General features: G+C 39.6%; 1 protein-coding gene across 3 annotated transcripts in view; it reads left to right on the forward strand.

The window, feature by feature from the left end:
- ATP11C (ATPase phospholipid transporting 11C) overlaps positions 1-24,435 on the forward strand; it is a 265,355-nt gene that overhangs the window by 187,524 nt on the left and 53,396 nt on the right. For all 3 annotated transcript variants that reach the window (XM_030210362.1, XM_030210361.1, XM_030210363.1), the window contains exons 18-24: positions 3,323-3,504; positions 4,944-5,207; positions 13,674-13,845; positions 16,381-16,483; positions 18,573-18,718; positions 19,083-19,142; positions 20,294-20,421. In XM_030210362.1, the coding sequence (XP_030066222.1) occupies positions 3,323-3,504; positions 4,944-5,207; positions 13,674-13,845; positions 16,381-16,483; positions 18,573-18,718; positions 19,083-19,142; positions 20,294-20,421 (1,055 nt within the window). The remainder of the gene's footprint in view (positions 1-3,322; positions 3,505-4,943; positions 5,208-13,673; positions 13,846-16,380; positions 16,484-18,572; positions 18,719-19,082; positions 19,143-20,293; positions 20,422-24,435) is intronic.

A 24,435-nucleotide genomic window follows, 5' to 3' on the forward strand; every position in this document is an offset into this window, starting at 1 on the left:
CATAGAGGATAAAGGTGAGGGCAGCTAGAGTCTTTAGTGCATCAGGAATTATGTTGGTCTGAATACCATGCCTCAAGGTCCCTATCTGCCATAATTGATTTCTGTGTACTGATGTTGGCCTTATGCAAAGTTCAGCGAAACTTTGTGTGCTAAACTCATTGTAGCCACTGCAGAGGCCATTAAAAGATCAAAGATGTTCTTCCTGGGTAGCCATTTTGTTCATGATCTAAAACTTCTGTTCATATAGTACTGTGCAAATTTTCAGCATAATAAAGTTAAGGATTTGTGTTGTCATAAGACTAGATTCTTTCTACAGAGTTCGTGAGCAGGAGATGCAGTAAGGAGTGTTGGTAGGAATTATTTTTTTTTTATATATTTTTTATTTATTTATAATTTCAATAAATTTTACAAGAAAACACTTGTACAGAAAAGGACTATTATAACAATTCAAGAAAATATAAACAGTATCTATTAAATGATAATTACTGCTAAAGTCCACAATATAGGCAAGGCACTATTCAAAAATTGGTTAACATAGGAAAAAAAAGAATAGAACTTATTCCCACTTATCCTATTACGGAGTAGATACTAATGGAGGAAGCGCCGGAGAGTTTACAGCCGGCTCTTGTCTGGAGTCCAGGAATTTTGCTAATTGGTCACTCTCAAAGAAAACACATTTAATCCATTGAAATTTAACAACACATTTACAAGGAAAATTAAGCCAGAAAATTTCCCCCGGCAACAACACACGGTCACGAAGTTTCAGAAAGGACTGATGTCTTTTCTGAGTTTGTCTAGCAATATCAGGGAATGCTTTGACTTTACAGTTCAAAAAAACTTCATGTCTGTTTAAAGAAAATTTTCAAAATCCAATCCCGGTCCGACTAAAACAAAATCTATAATTAGTGTAGCAGGTTATACTCCGCTTAATTCATCTTCAATTGTTTGGGATAAGTTCACATTTAATTCTTCAAATGGAGGCTCCATAGATGGTATTATACGCTCACTTGGTTTCTTGATATAAGGAGCCAAGTAATAAATCCTTGGAACAGGTGGAAACAGTTGTTCAGTAATTTTTATTACTTCAAAGTATCCCAAATTTTTTCTAGGGTTACTTTCTCCGGTTTTTAGGAAAAAAATTTCAATGTTACCTCTTCCTGAGCTCCCCCCGTCAGAACCGGTCTTACTCTTCTGCGGTTCACCTCCTAATCCTCCTTCGGTATTCCTAGCAGTAGTTGTCAAGTCTGCTATACTCGGCGCTCTGCTGGCAGCGTCTGCCCCTGCTCCCAGATCATAGTCGATCGGGCTTTGGTCTGTCAGCATTGCCGGCATCGAGGGAGGACTCCGTTCCTCTAGGCTCAGCGTGACTTCTCCCTCAGGCAGGGAGGACGGTTCACCTCATCGATCCTCCCTGCAGCGAGGGCTGTTGCCCAGTCAATTCCACACGGGGAACAGTGAAACGGTCCATCGGTCCCAATTCCTGTCTTTCTGAGGGAGCAGGGAAAACCCTCTGTTTACCCCTTCTCTTGGGCATGGAAATAGTTTTTAGAAGGTAAAAAAGAATAGCGATAAGGAGTTGAGTGAGGAGCTGTCTCGCACACGTCCTATTCAGATACCATCTTGCCCTCGTAGGAAAGTTTATTTATTTAAAAAACTTGTTGTCCGCTTACACCTAAGAGAATCACAATAACAAACATACACAAGAAAATTGACACACACCGCCATATCCCTCTTCCCCTATTCAAATCTATCTGCTTATATATTGTTCAAAGGTTTAACATCCTTTACACAATAAGAAATGCTTGCAGAAGCATATGTGTCTTTAGCAACTTCCTAAATTGTGAAGTGCTGGAACAGTGTTGAGATACTCCAGGTAGTGCATTCCATAACAATGGACCAGCCAAAGTGAAAGTACCACCTCTGGTTTTAGCATAATAAACATCTATATACCCTGGTATAGATAAACACATGACAAACTCTAAGCACACAAAACAGAAAAAAGAGCAAAAAGGCTTTCAGGTGCAGGGTTGAGACAAACTTTTCATTTTGTATTATTTGGTATACTCATATCCAGAATTGGAGTATTGACAATTTTTCAAAACTTGAGAGAGGATTTGTGTGACCCATGGCAGGTGAGTTGTCGCCGAAACACGGCCCGTTTTGGATCTTTTTTTTCATTAAAGTACTCACATTGTCCTGCACCTGAAGACCCTTATGTGCTTTTTTTTTCTGTTTTGTTTGACTGGTGTGCTTTAGACCCTCTCTTTACCAACAGACTGAGCACAAACATCGATGTGGTCGATTAAAGAGACAATGTCTGAACCATATACTAGGGGGCAATTGAAGGTTTGGAGAATCAGTAAGAGCACCTTAAACTGCATCCTGTATTTAACAGGTAACCAATGTAATTGTTTCAACACTGGAGTTGCATGAGAATTTTGACCCCCCCCCCCCCCCCCCCCCCAAAAAAAAAAAAAAAAAAGTCTGGCTGCAGAATTCTGTACCACTTACAAGACTCCTCAGGGTAAAGGGTGTTGCAGTAGTCCACCTTAGATAGATAGAACCATACTCCAACTACAGTTCTAAAATAACAGCCACTCAATACAGGCTTCAGCTTATTCAGTAAACAAAACTGAAAAAAACGAAGACTTCACAACCTGCATTATCTGATCTTGCATAGTAAGATGAGTCCAACACTCCTAACAACCACATACCCCTTCTTACTTCCAACTTCACATTTCCCACCTCCTATCTCTTCAGGCCACACAAATTCTTTAATCTTGCCTATCAACATAATCTGTTTTAAATGTAAAGACAATCTTATCCTATTCATCCAAACCCCTACAGCATCCATATACTCAATTCAGCTGATTTTTTTTAAAAAATCCATCTACCCCATCAGCTACTGAAAGAACTGTACATCATCAGCGTATAGATGGTAAGAAACATCTAAGACCTCAAACACTTGACCCATAGATGCCATATAAATATTAAACAACAAATCTGACGGTGCCAGCCCTTGAGGCACTTCCTTGACCATAACTGCCTGAGATATCGCTCCACTACTTTTAACTTTCATACATTGTCCAGAAGAGGAAAATCAGTCAAACACTCTTATCATGAGATCCACACTGATATAATTTTAATAACAGAACTTTGTGATCAACAGTGTCAAAGGCAGATGACATATCCAATGATACTAAGCAAAAATTCTGTTTTTCACCCATACCTTTCCTTAGAACATCAGATGTGGATAATAGCAGTGTCTCCACCCAATGAACAATGTTTGTTTATGCGTGTAATTTTGTTTTTTTTTTTTAAGGATGGCTATCGGACTCTTTGTGTGGCTTTCAAGGAATTTCATCCAGATGAATATGAGAAAATTAACCAACAACTCGATCAAGCTAAGATGGCACTACAAGACAGAGAGGAGAAGATGGCAAGAGTTTTTGATGAAATTGAGAATAATATGCATTTGATAGGGGCCACTGCAGTAGAAGACAGGTAGTTGATTTTCAAAAAAACGAAACTGGAATTAATTTATTATCCCTTTCCTTGCCTGTGGAAGAATATTTACTCACTGTGTGTGTTTTGTATCATAAAACTGGTGGTATACACAGACCCATCAAGATAGAAACCTTTGAGATTTGTTGGATTGCTCAACACAGAGTACATATAGCAAAAAGGCATCTGATAATGTGGTGGAACAGTGTGTCTCTCTTTCTTCCCCCCCCCCCCCCCACCCCCTTCACTTGTGTTTTAGTTTGTACCCTTCATAATAGAACCTCAAATTGTCATATTGAAGATATTTGTGTGGTTAAAATTAACTTTCAACTGTGAAATTCTCCCTGCCCATGAGAACTACAAATGAGTCAGGGTTTCAAGATATGCCTACTGAATTTGCATGAATGTGTATCCATTATATGCATATCTAATCATACATGTTCATTAGGCATATCCTGAAAACCTAACCTGCTTATGGCCCTTGAACTAGTAGTGAGCACCACTGATCTATCTAGTTAAAAATTTTTACATCCCTTACCCTTTCCATAAATATGCCCATAAAAAATCACTCTGCACAGATTTAGATGAAAAGGACCATGGAAAGATTTTCAGGTTTAGCCAGGTAGCACAGTACTCGTCACTTAATCGCCAGATTTGTCTGTTTAGGTACGGTTGTCTTAAGCCTAACAACCTGCATTTTGTGTGGTTAAGATTAACTGGATATTCAGCAGCAACTTCAGCCAGTTTTTGCCGATTAGGTGGACAAATTTAATTGATAAGCTTAGCAGCTCTTTAAGTATCTAGTTTAGTCTTTCCTTCATTTCCAGTTGATTTAGAAATAATTTGCTCCTATTTAGTTTGTTTGGTAATTTTAATTTGGTATGCTTGGAGGCATATTTTCAAAGCACTTTGGGAGGCTAAGTTCCATAGGTTTCTATGGAACTTTGGGAGGTTAAGTGCTTTGAAAATGAGCTTGTTGGTCTCTTACTGATGTTCTAAGACTTGGAAGGCTAGCGAATGAAGATCTAGCAGTATTGTCACTGCTTAAAACAGTACTCATTGCTGTTAGGCCATCTTACCCCCAGGCACAGTGAAATTGCTGATTCTTTCCAACATTTGTTTATAGTCTCAAATTAGGTGGCCTGGCATGAAATACTTTGTCTAGAGTGAGAGGTCTCTTTAGTTTAAAAAGACTACTCTCTTAAAACCAGTGTTAGTTTTTCAGTTTAACAGCTGCTTTTCTAAAATGGATTCAGCAGGAGCTTAGATAGCTCGGGGAGGAAACAAATGTATTTCTTATGTCATAAGCTCTGAAGTACAGAGGAAACTTTTCATTTTAAGTATATTTTTTTGTCCCAAGGATATTTAATGTGGCACTCCTGGTGCAGGGGTGCTTCTTTAAGAGGAGCCTGATGGGTTAATATTGCTTTCGTTCACAGGCTACAAGAGAAGGTAGCTGAAACTATTGAGGCCCTGCATGCAGCAGGCATGAAGGTCTGGGTGCTCACAGGGGATAAAATGGAAACTGCAAAATCTACTTGTTATGCCTGCCGGCTTTTCCAGAGCACTACAGAGCTGCTGGAGCTGACATCAAAAACACTTGCGGATCAGGAGAGAAAGGAGGGACGCTTACATGAACTCCTGCTAGAATATCACAAAAAGCTGGTTCAGGATTGTCCCAGAACTAAGGGGAGCATAAAAAGGTAACTTCTTTTAAACTACATGCAGAGAGACTATGCTTTTCAAGAAATATAAAGTATGTTTGAAAGGTTAAACCACCTAGGCTGTGTTAAATGAATTTCTTTGTGTGTTTTTCTTTAAACTGGACAATGCCTTTAGAGAGTCTGGTACTTAATGTTCAGAATCATGCCCGACTGTAAACTGAGGAATTGCATTTGTTTTTCGTGGGAGTTAAAATTCACCCTATGGACTGCTAGGTTTCAAATAGGATTGTGCAGGGGAATTGTGTGTGCTCATTTTTAGAGAGGATTTTATTTTATTTTTTATCATTCACTGGATTAGCATGCACTAAAAATCTTATGCCTAAACAAATCACAACTCTAATTTCAAACGCAGCTTGAGAAATATTGGCTGGTGTCATTTAGCTGACAGCATAAGGTGTATGCTGTCCTTCCTGAGATGCTCAAGAGTATTCGACTCAATCTAGCGCTTCTCAGCCTTCTTCTGGAGTGACACCTAGCAGTCAGGTTTTCAGGATTGCTATAATGAATATGCATATGAGAGATTTGCATGCAGTGGATCCAACTGGGTAGGTGTGCAACCCAGAGAGGGTTGAGAAGCACTGCTGTTATCACTGTTAGGGCAAGTTCATCAACACATAGCTGAACAATGAGTGTGAAGTCACTAACAGTACTTTCTTCTAAACAACAAAACTGGAATACATCTTTACATTTTGAACTTAACAGGATTTTACATGGATGCAGAACATTTTCTGTGCTCAGTACCCTACTGTGAAATGTGCATTAAATCTAATGTTTTTCCCAAGTTTTGCCAATTTATATCCCAGGATGCAGTGAAAGCAGCAGTACAGGATAGAGAAATGACACTGGGACAGGGACAGAGCCTGAAGCGATAGGATGGGAACAGATCCCATGGGGACGTGGTGGGGATGGGGACAGATCCCGTAGGGAACTGGAGTATTTATATTTGAGTGATGCAGTTGATGTACATTCCTGCTACTAGCACATCTTTTGAGAAGACATTTTCTATTGCAGGAAGGCCTGTGGAAGACAAGAGAGCTAGACTGAATCCTGAGATTGTTGATAACTTATTCATCCACAGATTATTAAAAAATCTGAACAGTGGTTCATAGGACATATTTTTCCCCCACTAGGGCATACAGAATGGGTTGTATTTTGTACCCCTGGACATTTTAACAGGGTGGATTAGGTTAATTGAGGTAGTAGAAGTCAGCTATTGTTGAGGTTGGAAGGGTAGAGAGTGTTGTTTAGGGGGGGGGGGTGGTATTATAGTTGCTCATTGTTTTCTATTTGTGATTTATAAACAGTTGCACAGCATATTCCTTTTTATACTTTAATAAAAAGATTTAAATATAAAATCATAAGTGAGGCTTCTGCAGATGAGGACTGGTCCCACGGGGGCGGGACGGAGACAGAATGGGGTGGGAATGGGGACAAACTTTGTCCTCATGTCACTCTCTAGTACAGGATTCAGCTCCTGCAGGCCACATTGAGGGTTGGGAGGAGGTAATGCAACAGGTTACTCTCTTCATACCTCATTGAGCCACAGCTTTTTCCACAGCCTCAATATACGTAGGCTTCCTCCATGCAGTATTACATCCAAACATACTATGCATTCATAGGGGAAAAGTCAAGTTGTTCTAACAGTTGATTTAGAGCAGAGCTAAGGTACTTCTCCATTAAACTTGATATAAAGAAGATATTTCTCAGTAAAAGCAACATAAATTCTATTCTGTGATTTATATTCTGCCGAATTCACTAGGATTCAGGGCCTATTACAGTATAAGATCGTCAACATCTTAGTGCAATAGTTTATAGTTTATTTAAATTTGATATATTGCGTATTCACAAAGTGATTTACAGTAATTAAACTTTAAAATAAAGAAAGGAAAATGGCGCCATTGATATAAATGAATTTAAATCATATAACCTGCAATGCAGAAAAAAGCTAAATCTTTAAAGCCTTCCGAAATAGAAAATATGAGGAAATCTGTTTAATCTGTAATTATTCCAAATTTGTGTGCCTTGGTAAGCAAATGAATGTTCTAACATTAATTTTGATCGAATGTTTTACAGTAGAATAGTTTTAAGGATGTTAGGGACTGAGAATTTAAATGATTGCCAGATGCATTTAGTAACTGTAAGTTCAATGGAACTCATACTGTACAGAGATTTAAATATTAAACATGCAATTTTGAATTCAATTTGTAGTTTTATAGGCAACCAGTGTAAATTCCTTAACAAAGAAGATGCTCTTTCAAATTTGCCTACACTCTAGATCAGTCTTGCAGATGTATTCTGAAGAAGCTGTAATGTGTTTAATCAAGATACCACTGTATAAAGTTACAACAGTCTAGTTGTGGAAGTATAATAGACTGAGCCACAGTTCTAAAGTTTTCTGGCATTAAAAAAGAGCAGATAGCCCAAAGTTGACGTAACCTAAAAAAAAAAAAAAAAAAACACGTTTTCCTGACCAAGATTATTTCTAATACCCCTGATTTATTTTCAGTTTGAATGACCAGAGATATTGTGAAGTAATTCAACTGTACAAAATTTTACTCAGGACCGAAAGCAAATCTGCCATTTTGTCATAAGTTCCAAAGCTTACATAACATGGACCCTACCTAGAAAAAGGCAGTTCTCTAAATATGCAGTGAGACTAGTACATTAATACTCCTATTGGGAAGACTGAACAAGCCAGATTTTTACATATCCTTACATAAAAATTCCATTCTAATGGAATAGTTTGCCTCAGTCACACACATCCTCACTAAATACATACTAACCAACCATAAACTAAATAGAAATATGTAGACAAAAATTCAACTGAAACCCCAAGAAACCACTGTTCCATGCATTACAACACCAGAAGAACAAAATACTCTTCCCTTGTATAGTTAAAAAAAAAAAAAAAAAAAACCCACAAACAAACCAAAACAACAAAAAAAAACAGGTAGATGTCAGGGTTGTCTCTTTTTTGGGGGGTGGGGGGGTGGGAGGGAGATGGTGGCTGCAACCAGGGCAATTGCTCTGGGTTCCAGGCCAAAGAAAACCCTAAGCCTGCCTGAAGCTGAAGAAGGAACAACCTGTTAAGGAGCTTTGGAGGTCCCCTCTCAAATTTCTACCCTGTGCCTGGGTCATGTCTAACACCAGCTCTCTACATTCCCAAAACTCTTGTTCCCTAGTGCTTTGGTCTAACTACTTCCTTATTTCTTTCTCTCTTCTCCTTTCTAAACCTCTTCTTACCTGCCATTCCTTCTGTTCACATATCATGACTCTTAAATCTGTTGACTTGTTGACCTTCCTGCCATTCTTTTCTTCTTTCCCACTTGATTTTACTGACTCCCCATTGCCCACTCAAACCCTTCTTTGGGGTTCCATTTTCTTCTCAGCACTTGATCACAAGGCTCTCCACATGGTGTTCTGGTACCAAGGCGACCTTCAGGTGATCAGAAAGCAATTACACTGATCTAAATGCACCTGATGATAAAGCAATTATGTTGATCTGCATATGCCTCTGGTCTTTGTCACTGCTGTGATCTCTTCCATTAGTATCACTGTCCGCTAAAGACCTTTCGGCATAACTATTTACACAAATCTAATTAACAAGTCTTCAATTGTCCGTAAAAAAAATTTGATATTGTATCCCAACTTTCTGCGCCAGGTCATTAATTCCTTGTACTTTGATAGCGAATGACTTTACTCACTACTTCTCCAGTAAGGTTGAGTGTCATCGTGCCTCCTTACCCTCATCACCCAGGGGGCCTCCCTCCAAAAAAAACCAACACCTTGATCATTCTCTTGCACTCTTACTCCCCAGTCATCTATACTCACTAATGTGTCCCCACCACCTGGTCTCCACCTGCTATAAGTCCAACTTACACACTGACTTCTTTTTCAAAGGTGTTCTCTACCTGTAGAGAGGCCATTTGCCTTCTCGATCCTGTCCCTTCTGAGTGGCTTGGTATCCCCTCCCATGGTCTTCCTTTGGTATTTGAAATGGGCAGCTGTCTTTCTACCAGCCTGGTTTCCACTATTTAGAAAACCATGTTCTTACATCCCTAGTCTGAAGAATTCTTCTCATGCTACCTCCACTCTTTACAATTAGACCTATTTCCAACCTCCTTTTTCTTTCTAAGCCCCCAGCTGTTAAAACATATTGAGATGTCGAACATTCTACCAAGGCAGTAGTAGCCTCTCTTCTGAATGACATCCATTCCGCTTTCGACTGAGGTGATGCTGTACTGGTTGTTTTTTGATCTCTTGGCAGTTTTTGACCTGTTTAGTCATCCACTTCTGTCTAGATTATCTTCTGTTGGCATTTCAGGCTCTGTCCTTCAATAGTTCTCTCCTTTCCTCATTGATTGCTCATTCAAGGTTCCTATTTTCTCTGCTGAGTCGATTGTTTTCTCCCTTATGGCATTCCCCAGGGCTCAGTTCTCTCATCTACTCTTCAATGTATTCCTTAGCCCTTTGACAGCCCTGATCCTAGAGTCCACAATTCGGTCTTACATCTACACTGACAATATCCTCCTTGTTTCTACTCAAGATCCCTACAAGTCAGATTTATCTATCTGTTGCCCAGTCCTATCTTTTATTCCATTGGCTATCCTCTAATTGCATAGTTTTAAATTCTTCATCTGTAGTCCTTTGGATCATGGGCTGCCCCCCCCCCCCCCCCCCCCCCCCCCACACACACACACATAATTCAGAGTCCCTGAATTTTTTAGGAGTGTCCCTCAACTTGCAACTGCCCTTAAATCTCTAGGTTTCCTCAGTCAAGTCATATTTCTTTTCTCTGTGCATTGTTCATTTTCTGTCCCTTCTTGGATGATAATGCCTGTTCCACTGTCCTCTGTTTTCTTGTGGCATCCAAACTAGACTATTGCAATATTTACACAGGTCTCCCTTCTACTTACTGTCCTTAAGAATCTTCAATCATTTCAGGACACCTCTGAATGGATACTTCGATGCTGTCTGCAATCACCATGTTCCCCCCCCCCCCCCCCCCCCCCCCCACACACACCCCTCTTAAGCATCACCATTGGTTTTCAGACACTGATTCATAGGTTCCTTCGTTGAGGAATCCTGTCCTCATTGTTCCATATAGGCCCTCAAGTGTTTTGCATTTTTCTGTGGTACCCTAATTGACCATCCCTTCAGTTTATTGTTCCAGACTTGAATTGAGCCCTAACCTCTTTAGCCTTTCCTCATATGAGAGAAGTTCCATCCCCTTTATCATTTTGGTCAATCTTCTATGAACCTTTTCTAATTCTGCTATATCTTTTTTGAGATACGGCGACCAGAACTGAATGCAGTACTTAAAGCGAGATTGCACCATGGGGTGATATAGTATTCTCATTCTTATTTACCATCTCCTTTCTAATAATTCCTAGCACCCTGTTTGCTTTTTTGTCCGCCGCCACACACTAGTCAGAAGATTTTGGTGTATTGTCTACAACACCACCTAGATATTTTCTTGAGTGCTGACCCCCAAGGTGGATCCTAGCATCAGGTAATTATGATTCAGATTATTCTTCTGAATGTACATCACTTTGCATTTGTCCACATTAAATTTCATCTGTCATTTGGATGCTCAACCTTCCAATTTCCTAAGGTCTTCCTGCAATTTTTCACAGTGTGCATGTGTTTTAACAGCCTTGAATAGTTTTGTGTCATCTACAAATATAATCTCTTGACTCATCCTGATTTCTATATCATTTATAAATATGTTAAATAGCACTAGTCCCAGTAGAGATCCCTGCGGCACTCCACTATTCACTCTCCTTCACTGAGGGAAATTTCTGTTTAACCTTACTCTCTGATTTCTGTTTAATTCCTAATCTCCTCAGGGGACTGTTACAAAGGCTAACATGAAAAGCATTGTACCTCCGAAGTCTAAGGAGAAATCCCCAAAGTCGGACCAGTGCACAGAAACTCTGCAAACGCTCTTTGCAGTTTTTCCACCATTTTCACATCAGGTTCAAATTCATCCTTCTTGAAAGGCGGGTTCGCCTCTCACACTAGCACCTAAGCTTTCCCACAACACCCCTTCGCCACTAACATCTCAACCTCCAATTCAGCCACCAGCTAGGAAAATACTAAACTGACCAAAATGAAACCTGCTACCTCAGCTGTGACTCAGGCACTATGACTCCTCCCTCGAGACACTCCTTCTGTCACGACTACTTATCAGCCAGTCCAGGATGCTGCCTCGTTGCTTTTATAGCTCTTTCAGAAGTTACTACAGCAGCCTTCTCCATCTCAACTTCCACTCCAACCAGTTTCTTGCTTCACCTATTCCAATTCCTCACACACCCTTTCCAACACCTTCTCGTGATCTTTGGAGTCCCTCTCTGCTCAATGGGACCATTCTTCACCAGATCCTATTAAGGTGTTTTCCAGAAGGTGTAAGTAAGTTCATCCAAAAGATGCTCAAAGACCTTGCTCTTGGTTCTCAGCCTACTGCATGAATAAGACTTTCAGAGCATATTGCAGCAGTAGGTTCTCCAGTACCTGTAGCAGTTCCAATCCATTCCATCCTTCATAGTCTACAATCAAAAATTTGGCAGAACCCATACTCACAGCAACCTATTTCTAAATGCCTGTATGCACATTACAAGGTCCAGCCTGCTCCAGAGCATGGGCATCATGCCACATCACTCTATGGTATTTGAACCTGTTTATGTTTAAATCGTTTTTATTAGTAAAGATTGACAATTGAACAAATACTTGCCAAAGAAATTACATACCAAAGGTTGTCATCTAACACCTTATGCTCAATACAAGAAATTACAATACATCTTTTATATTTTCTCCCCCTCCCTCCCTCCCTCCCTCCCTACCAGAGCCTATCCTCCTATCCCCCCATTCCCACCCTCTACCCAGTCCCCCCCTGGTCCCTGCAACTTCAGCATTATGTATTGTTCAGGTCTCTCACCAGTAACAAATGCGGTGGTCCTGTCACATCATCCCATATACCTAAAGGACAGTCAAAGTGGCATAGTTTAAACCAGAGGTCCCATTTATCGGAGAGAAATACACAATAACATCCCTATCAACAAGTTCCCCGCCTAATGACAGATCAATAGAGCATCTAGGAAGGGTCAGAAATTCAGCAGTAAACTACGCGCTTTAGGTGTGAGTGTGACCCAAAGTGGCTCCCACTGCGCCCTAAACCTGAGGCCCACTGGGCTTTCCAAATCAGGTACCCCACACCTATCTATTCTCATTTGCTTCACTAATTGCGAGCGCCATATCTGCTTGAACCTGTTTATAAGTCTAAAGCTTTAAAGTCTCATCCTCTCTGTCCTCCAGGGAAGGAATAAGACTTTGGACACAGTGGGGGAGAGATTTTATCTTCAGCTGTGTTGACCTTCAAGATTGCAGCCAGTCGTTTACAGATTATACATTTTCAGCACTGTATTCCGCCTTAGAAATCCTTTCTTTGCCTTTCCCAGAACCATTGTCTGCATTCTTATCTGCCATGGAGGAAATCACTTTTCATCTCATCACAAACACTTATGATTTATATGACAAAACCTCTTGTCCAGGTGCAATCTCAATTGCAACTAGGAACATAGCATGGTTAGGGGAGAAAGGGGGATGGGATTTGATACACTACCTTTCTGTGATTACAGTCAAAGCAGTTTACGCATTATATGCAGGTACTTATTATGAACTGAGGTGGTGGAGGGTTAAGTGACTTGCTCAGATTTGCAAGGAACTGCAGTGGGAATGAAACCCAGTTTCCCAGGTTCTCTGGCCACTGCACTAACCACTAGGCGGCTACTCCATTTGCAAGATGAGCTGTGTGACAGACTTGTGAATTCCCCCTGCTTGGGAGACAGCCTTTGCGGGGACAAAGTAAGGGATGCAATTACCCAGGCGAAGGAGGATCGTTCCACCTACAAGGAGCTTTCCAATTTTCAGGGCAAGTTACTTAAGGTGCAGTGAGTATTTTCCTGTCCCCAGTGGACTTTGTGTCTGAGAAATTGGGGGTGGGGGGTGGGAAGTGACTTGCTCAAGATCACAATCAGGAGCAGTGGGATTTGAGCCTGCTGCCCTAACTATTATGTGGCTACTCCACTTTGCTGCTATCTAGGGCCGGCGTTGGAGTGGGCAAACAGGGCGATTGCCCTGGGCCCCCCATATCACTGGGGGCCCCAAACCTGCCTGAAGTTGAGAGGGACAATATGCAAGCAAGCTTTAGGGCCCCATCATGTCTAGCACTGGCCCTTCTGCTATCTCAACATCCTGCACCTTAGCTGGTCTGACCTAGAGGAGGCAAACTCAGGAAACCACTACATATCTTGTATGTCAGTATACTGACCTCTCAGGCTGGTTCCCTCAACGACATTTTTCTGCCATATAGAAGTTGGAAATAGGTAAGTACAAATAGTTTCCTTTATGAAAGCTGAAAATTGGTAATTTTGTTTAATGTTTTAGGAGCTGGTCAAGCCAAGACTTTGGTCTGATAATTGATGGGTCAACATTATCGCTTGTATTAAATTCAACTCTGAACAGTAATTCGAGCAATTACAAAAACATTTTTTTGCAAATTTGTCAGAGATGCACTGCGGTCTTATGCTGCCGAATGGCTCCTTTACAGAAAGCACAAGTAAGTATAACGTTATAAAGCTGTGTTTACAGTTCATGTATTCTTTCATTGGCAAAATATGTCGTCATTTTTTTTTTTAAAGAAAAGGCTGGGAAGGAGCAAGAAGAGACAAGACTTTCCTTTAGATATTTGGATGCCTTGTTTCTAGTCTCAAAAATAAGGATTTTTCATGGCAAGAGACATGGAGGGACATTTTCGATATGACGCCACATTGGAGACCTTGAAAATTCAGGCATACTAAATTACAACAGAAGAGAGAACCTGATTGAAAGTGATACCGTTGATGAGATTAAATGTGATTAAAAAGTAGTGGAAGATATGACTTTGCTTTTGCTGAGAGTATATGAATTATAATCACTGCCACTTTACATATGTTAAGTCAGATCTTCCAGAGAGATGTCATTGGTTTATGCTTCCAGGGGTTGTGTGCTTTGTGGCTGCGATAACAGGGTTGGGGGACTGCAGAATGTGTAATAAGTGTTGGGTTAAATAAATCGGGGGGTTTTCTTTTGTTCCTTTGTAATCCTGGCCATTCGGTAACCAGTGTTGTCAGTTTTTCTTTTAATTTGCTAGTGCTTAACTATAATTGCCCTGGATTTCACATGACAGCTGATCAAAGGCCATTGCATAAGCTGACTACAGCTGTGACTGAACATTTTGAGTTCAAGTACTATAAATTGCCCAGCACCTAGTGAGATGATTTGGTTTTTCATTTGACCATTGGGCCAGTGTAATTGTCCATACTACCCAAGTTATGATTTACTATCACCGATTTAGGTAGATTAATATCAGATGTCACTGCACCTTTCATTCATTTAGAGAGCAACCCCCCCCCCCCCCCCAAAAAAAAAAAAAAAAAAAAAAGTCCTCATACTGTGTGTCCTTGATTGTGAGCAATAGTTAAATGTTAGAATAAAGTTCCATCATTTCAGTTGCCATTTTGTACTCGGGCAGGAGTGGAGGAGGATTGTTCTTGCCTGGACAACTAGACAGTAGGGATACCCTCTGGTAAGTCATGGGGGAAGGGTGGACGAAGGGTAAGTGTTGACCCTTGATGGTGGTGGGGGGTGGATGTCGTGTCTAGGGGTGAATGCATGATGCCTGTTGGGGTTTAGGTACTTTTTATGCTTATGTCCATGCTGGTAATGTTAAGTTTGACTGCCCTGACAGTGTGTAGTAACTTGTCGTGTGTTAGCTGTCTGTGTTGCCTATAATGTGATTTGTTCCCTCCCCAACCAGTACCAAGTAGTTGGTATGAGATTTTACCAGTAGCTCACTTTACCAAACATCCTCCTTAGTTTTTATAGGCAACTGTATTTTGCTCAGAAAATGGTCATCCCAGGTGCTGTATTTAGGTCAAGGGAAGAAAGAACAAGAGTGTGTGTTTTTGTTTGTTTTGGGTGTTTTTTTTAAATTTGTAAACAAAGTAAATCATTAGTATCAGAGGAAAGAAGATTTGTGCTCCAAGCTTTTTATCTCCTTTTTCAAAGTTAATCAATAATTCCTTACGAGCTTTACATTTAAAGGCACTCAGTTTTGATAATTTCACCCCTAATGTACACATAAGTGTCCCAACAATATAAAAGTCCATGTCTGGTGTATCATTCTGCAAGAAATTTTCCTCTGTCCACTTACTGTAGTACTGCTGCTTGAAGTGTTCATCCTATATAAGAGATACATTAAATCTCCAATTGTTTGAGGAAGGAGAAGACTGACATATAACGTAGTAACATAATAAACATAGTAAATGATGGCAGATAAAGACCTGTACATTCCATCCAGTCTGCCCAGCAAGATAAACTCATTTTACATGGTATATGATACTTTATAAGTATACCCGAGTTTGATTTGTCAAGGCAGAGGGTAATGCAAGTATGGTCTGATATATGAATAACTTCTATAGTGGCCATAATAATGGAAGGCATGAGTGTATTGGAAATGAATATATAGTCCAAATAGGAATAAGAGTGGTGTGGTGGTGAATAAAAGGTGACATCTAATACCCTCCCCCTGCCCGCCACACTAGTGGCTGCCAGTGCAGTAATACCGACACAGCCCATTCAAAATGAATGGGCTCTGTCGGTATTGCTGTGCAGCTTTGTAAAAAAAGGGTGGGGGGGGGAGAAAATCATTTAGGATGGGTTATCCATGAGTTGATTAAGTTCCAAAATTGTCAGCACTTGATGAACAGCTGCATTGGCTTTAGTGTGTTGAACTTTGATAGAGGATTTCCTATCAAGAATTATATCAAGATGTTGTAAGTTCATATCGTCATCGAATATTAAATACAACTCCTGAAAGAGCAATTTGGTTCAAAATTTTGTTGACATCTGGATTGTTAATATTAAGTACATAAGTGTTTAATAATGCATAACTGTGTTGAACAAGAGTTTTTTGGGCAGGATAGAAACAGCACTGTTTACTTATACTGTTGGCTGTGACAGAAGACAGGAGTTGATAGTTGATTCTATAAGATGTAAAATATTTTATGCATATGCACCTGTTTAAGATTTCATTTTTAATTTAATTTCTTAGATTGTAAAGATGGTGAAGGATATAAAAGGCAATCCAATCACATTAGCAATAGGAGATGGGGCCAATGATGTTAGTATGATCCTGGAAGCCCATGTTGGCATAGGTAAGAAACATGGTATATAGAGAGAGTTTTAACCAAAGTTTTTAAGTGCTTTGCGCGGTGAATCTTGTATGGAATTATGTAATGGTGAAAACACAGATGTCTTATTTCACTTGCTAAACTTATAAAGAGGAATCCACTAAAATTTATATGGAAATATGATTGATTTTAACAAAATATTTCTAAAAAGCAAGGAAAAGACCTCAAAACACCTGGCCGCTTACTTTCAGTTTTCGGCAGCTTTAACTGGGGGCGTGGTGTTCATCACTGGTCATAAAAACCTTGCTTGGAAAGAATAATTTTAACTTTTAATTTATTTCCAAATAACTTTGAAGTTAGCATTGATATTATCAATATATTAAAAAAAAAAAACCTTTTTGTAAAAAAAGAGCAAAATTGCTAAAATTGTTTTGGAAATAAATTAAAAATTAAAATAATTCTTTCCAAGCAAGGTTTTTATGACCAGTGATGAACACCACACCCCCAGTTAAAGCCGCCGGAAACTGAAAGTAAGCGGTCGGGCGTTTTGAGGTCTTTTCCTTGCTTTTTAGAAATATTTTGTTAAAATCAAACATCATATTCCCATATAAATTTTATTGGATTCCTCTTTATATGTTTGGTGACCTTGTACCTTGGAGTCCTGTATGGTGATCCTCCTATTATTGTTTATTTTACTTGCTAACAGTGTGAGAATTTCAAACCTGGTTTATAAGCTGCATTCATCTTCAATATTATAAAAACACTGATTTTCTGCTCCTGCAGCTTCAAATTTCACAAAACACTGTGGAGCCCTGTCCAATTGGCTTAGTGATATTTCCCGCCACTATATGCATAGATTTGTTCCTCTGAAATTTAGCAAATTTAAGACCATAATGCATTATCTCAGCCTGATGCCAAAGTCTGTTGGACTGTCTCAATAACTCAAGAGAGCTTTAGGATTTCTTAACATTTTCCGGGCAGTTGTGTTTCTGCGCAGGTGAAAATGATTTGGTTGCCCCATATTTGTGTGTTTTACTGTGGGTAGGCTTAGATTAGAGAGGGAGAAGAATGCATAGCAATAACAAATTCAAATTGCTGTGTGTGTATGTAGTTCTTGGTGTACCTGCTTTAATGTAGATGCTAAGTCCTTACGCTTTGTACCTGTGGTCTATGTGCAACCCTTATTTTCAAAAGGAAAAGAGTCGACTTCCATTTAAAAATGACCTTACATGTGTAATGTCTGCTTTGGCAAGACATAGTATAACGGACCTTGCATCAGAGACAGGAGATCTGTTCTGCAGAATTTGGTCCCCCTACTGGGATACCCTGACACCAGTTGCTAGAAGTAGAATTCTGAATGCTTGAGCTGGGGGAGGGGGAATGGAGAGGGGGGGTTGATTGGGACGGAAGGTGGGGGAATTGGAAATGTTGAAATATGGGAATGTTAATATACATGGTTGTAGATTGAAGATGTTTGTTTGTAAACTTTGTATTCGAAGATTATAATAAACATGATTAAACAAAATAAATGACCATACATAGTATCATTGTCCCCTTGGTGTCTGTAATAAAGTGCAGTTGCCAAGTTAATTGTACTTGAATAATAGACATGCTGTGTCATACTGAAGAAAGCATAGCTCTCAAAAGCTAATCAGAAATGTGTTCTAGTCTATTGAAAAGTTGCTAAACTTTTTATTGACATTCCCTGTATTCCATGGGAAACATGTTCTAAAGATCCTGAACAAGACCTTTTCAATGCGGTATACTAGGAATCAGCAGAGCTCACTTTTTATCAGCTATGTTTAAAAAAAATAATAATAATTTTAGATGATTGAGACTTCAAGGTTTTACACACTCATGGAGAGGCTTCACAGTTAGGCTACTCTAGCTGTAAAGTGCAGCTATTTGGGATGTCAAGGACATCTTACTGGCCAAACTGACTATTCTATAGTAAATAATATCACAGATCAAACATGGTTTGAAGTGTCACATAAACATATGATGGATGAAACCAAACTTTTAATTTATGCTACAGAAATCAGTTACTTCACAGACCTGTTTCAAGGCCAGGAGCAACATATTAAGACCCCTGTGCATTTGTTTTCTTATGCAGGTGTAAAGGGCAAAGAAGGTCGCCAAGCAACAAGAAACAGCGATTATGCTGTTCCAAAGTTCAAGCACTTACAGAAGTTGCTTCTTGTACATGGGCATTTATTCTATGTGAGAATAGCACACCTCGTACAGTATTTCTTCTACAAGGTAGATGAGGCAGTAATTGAATTCAGTCCTTTTATCATTGCACCATTCAGAACTTTTTCTTCGTTAATTGTCCAAATGGTGATGAAGTGAAATGCAGTGATTATAAAACAACTCTGATATACAAGGAAATATAGAGCCCATCATAACAGTGCTACTATGTTCATCGTAACAGTTGACATACTGATGCAGAATAGTTAAAGGAAAGTGGTTTTACAAGACTTAAGCTGTTTGCAGTTTTACATGGAGGGATCTTCCAACCATTGGCATCAGTGCCATATCAGACATTAGCACTTAAAGGGGGAACTGATGGAAGATCAGATTTAAGGGTTTGTTTTTTTAAATAATTTTTCTTTTCACTTTCCAGAACCTGTGCTTCATTTTACCCCAATTTCTCTATCAGTTCTTTTGCGGGTTTTCTCAACAGGTGAGTTGTATTGCTATTTAATGTCCCAACTAACAAAAGCTTGTTTCATTTGCTGCTAATGTATCTTATTACTGGGTACACTGTATACATGTTACCCAAATACTAATATATAAGACTTGAATATATGTTCAGCATTAGTGTTATTTTTAAAAGACTGGGAGAGATGTTAGAAAAATGTGATCCAGTGAATCAAGTATTTGTTACAAAAGCGCCCAATTGTACATTTTGTCCTGCTAAATATATAAAGTTAACATCAAAGGAAGGCTTCCGAAATGGTACAGAATCTGCATTGAGATACCTTATAATATGAGACAAGAACCTGGGAGTTTGCTTCTTGCGTCTTTATATCTTTGAGGTTTGCAAATGTCTTCATTTCTTGTAGGAGTATATTATAAAGGCATTCACATAGTTGAGTGATTTATAAATAAAGCTTAAGAAGCAAACTTTTTAGTGCATAGGATGTTCAAAGGCAAGAGGTCATGAAATAATGCTCAAAAGAAGTAAACTTGGGAGTAACATCAGAAAACATTACTTGATAACCTCCCAGCAAAACTGGGTAGAAATAAAACAGAATTTAACAAAGCATAGGGAAAACACAAAAGGATCCTCTTAACTGCAAGGAAGTGAAGTCTAGTTGGTCCCTGCTTTCCTTCACATCTCTGTGGCTAAAAATTCCTCTGTTTTCTTTACAATTTATTTTGTCTCTACCACCTCTGCTGGAAAGCTTGATGTTACTACTGAATTCCTCTTACAGCATTATGAGAATTAATTTGGGTATGGGATGAGCCATAAGGTCCTTAACTGCTATCATATTCTTTTTTTTTTTTTTTTTTTTTTTTTTTTAATTTAGAATCTGATTTGCAGAAGTAAAATGTATTTCCATGTATGGAATTTGCCTCCATGCTGTTTTAACCATGTTTGAAGTCATATAGCTGTCACTCTTAATAGTTATGTAGAAAATAAACTGTAAGGGCGTTAGCATATCAGAGTATATGTGTACATTTTTCATTGCACTCATACCATGTAGGTGTCAAACTGAAAAGCTTTTTAAAGCCTAATAGTCTGGTATAAGTGGAAAGATATATACAAGCACATTAAAAATAAAAATTTCTCAGACTGATTCTCAACTTTTTTTCTTTATGCTACATAAGCCGCTATATGATGCTGCTTACCTTACGATGTACAACATCTTCTTCACATCAATGCCTATCCTCGCCTACAGTTTGCTTGAACAGCATATCACCATTGAAACACTGACTTCTGATCCTAAGCTCTACATGTAAGTAATGGGAGAATTCATAGCGTGAGCCAATGACATAGTCTTGGCATTAAATCTTCAATTAAAAAAAAAAGTTCTTGGAGGACAAAGCAGGATTGCAAGCCCTCACAAGAGGGCTGTAATGTAGGACAAAGTCTGTAACCAGAAAAGGCTACAACTTGAGATCTCTGGAAGTGTTTTTGAGAGACTGCTGCACATATACAATACTTACACATTGTGTGGTCGCATGGGACCTCCTCAGTCTTTTTTCTTCCAGAGTCAAGCAGATGTGCTTTCCATTCTGGTCTGTATTTCTCCATTTTATTTCTGATTTTTTTTGTTAAACTATTTTCACAGATATTTGTTGCACCTGAGTGCCTACATCCCTTTTAGAACTCTTAGGGTTTTCTTTGCTTTTTTTTGTGTGTGTGTGTGTGTGTTCACCTTGTCATCCCTCTTCTGATGCCTTTTATTTTCAGACAAGATCTTCCTTTTTTTTTTTTTTTGTTATGTTTTTAATTAGAGGTTACTCAAATAGAATCACTCCATACTGTTGTGACAATGGAAATATATGGAAATAACAAAAGGGAAATCAAAATAATGTACAAAAGAATAGCCATACTGGTCAGATCAGTGGTCCTTCTATCCCAGTATTCTGCTTCCAGTAGTGGTCAATCCATTTCACATCTCCCTGACAGAAACCAAATTAGTAGCAACATTCCATTCTACCAATCCCGGGCAAGCAATTGCTTCCCACATGTCCATCTCAATAACAAACTATGGACCTTTCCTCCAGGAACTTGGAGTGTCCCCTTGTCTTTTCACTCTTTGAATGAGTGAAAAAATCGATTCACTTCTTCCTGTTTTACAAACACAGGATTTTATAGACCTCAAACATATCCTTCCTCAGCTGTCTCTTCCAAGCTGAAGATCCGTAACCCAGTAGTTTCCAAGCCTGGTCCTGGAGGTACCCCACCCAGTCAAGTTTTCAAGATATCTACAATGAATATTCATGAGACAGATTTGCATGCAGTGCCTCCATTGCATGCTAATCTTTTTCATGAATATTGATTGTGGATATCCTAAAATCTTGACTGGCTGGAGTGCCTCCAGGCCCAGGTTTGGGAGCCACTGCCCTAAACTCTTTATCCTTTCCTTACACAGGAGGAGTTCCATCCCTTTTATCATTTTGGTCACTCTTCTTTGAACCTTTTCTAATTCCGTTATATCTTTTTTGAGATACGGCAACCAGAAATGAATGCAGTACTCAAGGTGAGGTTGCACCATGGAGCAATAGAGGCATTATAATCTTGGTCTTATTTTGCATCCCTTTCTTAATAATTCCTGCATCCTGTTTGCTTTTTTGACTGCTGCTGCACACTGGGTAGAAGATTGTGTATTGCCTACATTGGCAGCAAGGTTTCTTTGTTGAGTGCGGAGTCCTAAAGTGGATCCTAGCATCAGGTATCTATGATTCAGATTGTTCTTCCCAATATCCCTCACTTTGCATTTGGCTTCATAAAATTTCATCTGCCATTTGGATGCCCAGTCTTGCAGTTCCCTAAGGTCACCCTGAAAACTTTCACCAACCACATGTTTTGACAGTTCTGAGTAGTTTTATCTCTTCTGCAGATTTAATTGCCTCACGCTTCTTTCTATTTTCCAGAGAATTTATAAATAAGTTAAATAGCACCGGTCCCAGTACAGTTCCCTGTGGCACTCCACTATTCACCCTCCTCCATTGAGAAAAATGGCCATTTAATCCTATCTTTTTGTTTTCTGTCCAGTAACCAATTTTTAATCCAATGAAGGATATTGTCTCCTATCCCCTGACTTTTAAATGCTTCTACAGTAGATTTCTTTAGTGACTTCACTCCAGATATCAACGCAAATTTGATCACCGAGGGACTAGATCTAGTCTCATATGGTAATCGTCTGAACCAAGGGATTTGGTCTATTGTGGCTCTCAAACTGCCTAAATTGCTAAAGATATTCTTGTGCTGTAATTTTTAGGTGCCTTTTACAGGAACAGTAGTGCCGGTTAGGGAGGGTGGGTTTGTCCATTTGTTTGTGAACTTAGGTTTGTTTGCATGATTGTGGTCAAAATGTAGGCATAGAGCAGAGTCAAAAACAGCTAAGGAAGGAGTGGACCTTTCATGATGGCAGCTGCAAAGACCTGTTAAGTGTGCCATGGGGATCCCAAGCCCCCATTGCACAAAAATGGTCCCAGCTACAGCTGAGGGAAGGGCAGCTTCCCCCCCAAACCCACCTCCCCGCTCCCCCCATTTTCTATTTCTGTTGATGGCTCTCTCATTCACCCTGTCTCCTCAGCTCGAAACCTTGGGATCATCTTTGACTCTTCTCTCTCCTTCTCTGCTCATATCCAGCAGATTGCCAAGACCTGTCGTTTCTTTCTTTACAATATCCATAAAATCCGCCTCTTTCTTTCCGAGCACTCTACCAAAACCCTCATCCACACCCTTGTCACCTCTTGTTTAGACTACTGCAATCTGCTTCTTGCTGGCCTCCCACTTAGTCACCTCTCCCCTCTCCAATCAGTTTAAAAATCTGCTGCCCGTCTCATCTTCCGCCAGGGGCGCTTTACTCATACTACCCCTCGCCTCAAGTCGCTTCACTGGCTCCCTATCCGTTTTCACATCCTGTTCAAACTTCTTCTACTAACCTATAAATGTACTCACTCTGCTGCTCCCCAGTATCTCTCCTCACTCGTCCTTCCCTATACCCCTTCCCGTGCACTCTGCTCCATGGATAAATCCTTATCTGTTCCCTTCTCCACTACTGCCAACTCCAGACTTTGCGCCTTCTGTCTCGCTGCACCCTACGTCTGGAATAAACTTCCTGAGCCCCTACGTCTTGCCCATCCTTGGCCACCTTTAAATCTAGACTGAAAGCCCACCTCTTTAACGTTGCTTTTGACTCGTAACCACTCGCCTCCACCTACCCTCCTCTCCTCCTTCCTGTACACATTAATTGATTTGATTTGCTTACTTTATTTTTTGTCTATTAGATTGTAAGCTCTTTGAGCATGGACTGTCTTTCTTCTATGTTTGTGCAGCGCTGCGTATGCCTTGTAGCGCTATAAAAATGCTTAGTAGTAGTAGTAGCTTCTGTGGCTGCAGTCAAGAGGAATTTGCAGAAAAATATATCCTTATCTGTCACAATACACCAACCCCCATATGCTTTCTCACCTCTGCCCACCATGTCTCTCCCCACTAGTCCTTCTTGGATTTTTTTTTTTTTTTTTTATTACTACTCTTCTGAGTCTGAATGAAGAAATGGGAAATGTGCCATTGTTTCATGCTATAAGTGCTCTTGTTTAGCTTTTTTGTTTTAAAATTTGTTCTTAATTTTTTTAATTGAATTTTCCACATTCAGTTACAATCTATGTATAAAACAGTCGGAAAAGCCCCAAAGGAAGGGCAGCTAGAGGCTATGCTACCACAGTACAATATACAAAGAAAAAGTGCAATATATAACATCACAATTGCCATCAGCAGCACCAGTGCATCTCCAGAGAGTATCTTGAGGCAGTCACTGTTCTTTCAAGTTCCCTACATTTACTATCTGCCAATCACGGATAAAACTCTTAACCTCTAAACTGCATAGCCAAAAACAACTTGGCTAGAAATCTCAATTGTATATCAAAACCCTCTCTTGTCGTTGTTCCCCCCCCCCCCCCCCCCCCCAATCTTCTCTACTCCACTTGCTACCCTTGGCAACTTGGGATCAAAATAGGAATACATACGTCTCTGTGAAATAATCATACTGGGAGTTATAAAGCTGCAAGTTATTTATACTATGTCATATAGTCTTAAGAAGGGGGCCCAGGCTTCTTGAACATACTCAATTGTCCCTTAAGTTTGTATGTTAACTTTTTCATAGCTGTCCTGTACTTTAAGCAGCCACTTCTCATTCAGGAAGGAAAATCTGTTTTCCTATATCTATTAATTACATTTCTAGCTGCTAATAATCCCCAACAAACCTTTGTATATCCTTGGGAAATTTCCAGTCTGG

Source organism: Microcaecilia unicolor, chromosome 7, assembly GCF_901765095.1.
Source record: "Microcaecilia unicolor chromosome 7, aMicUni1.1, whole genome shotgun sequence".
Classification (NCBI taxonomy): domain Eukaryota; kingdom Metazoa; phylum Chordata; class Amphibia; order Gymnophiona; family Siphonopidae; genus Microcaecilia; species Microcaecilia unicolor.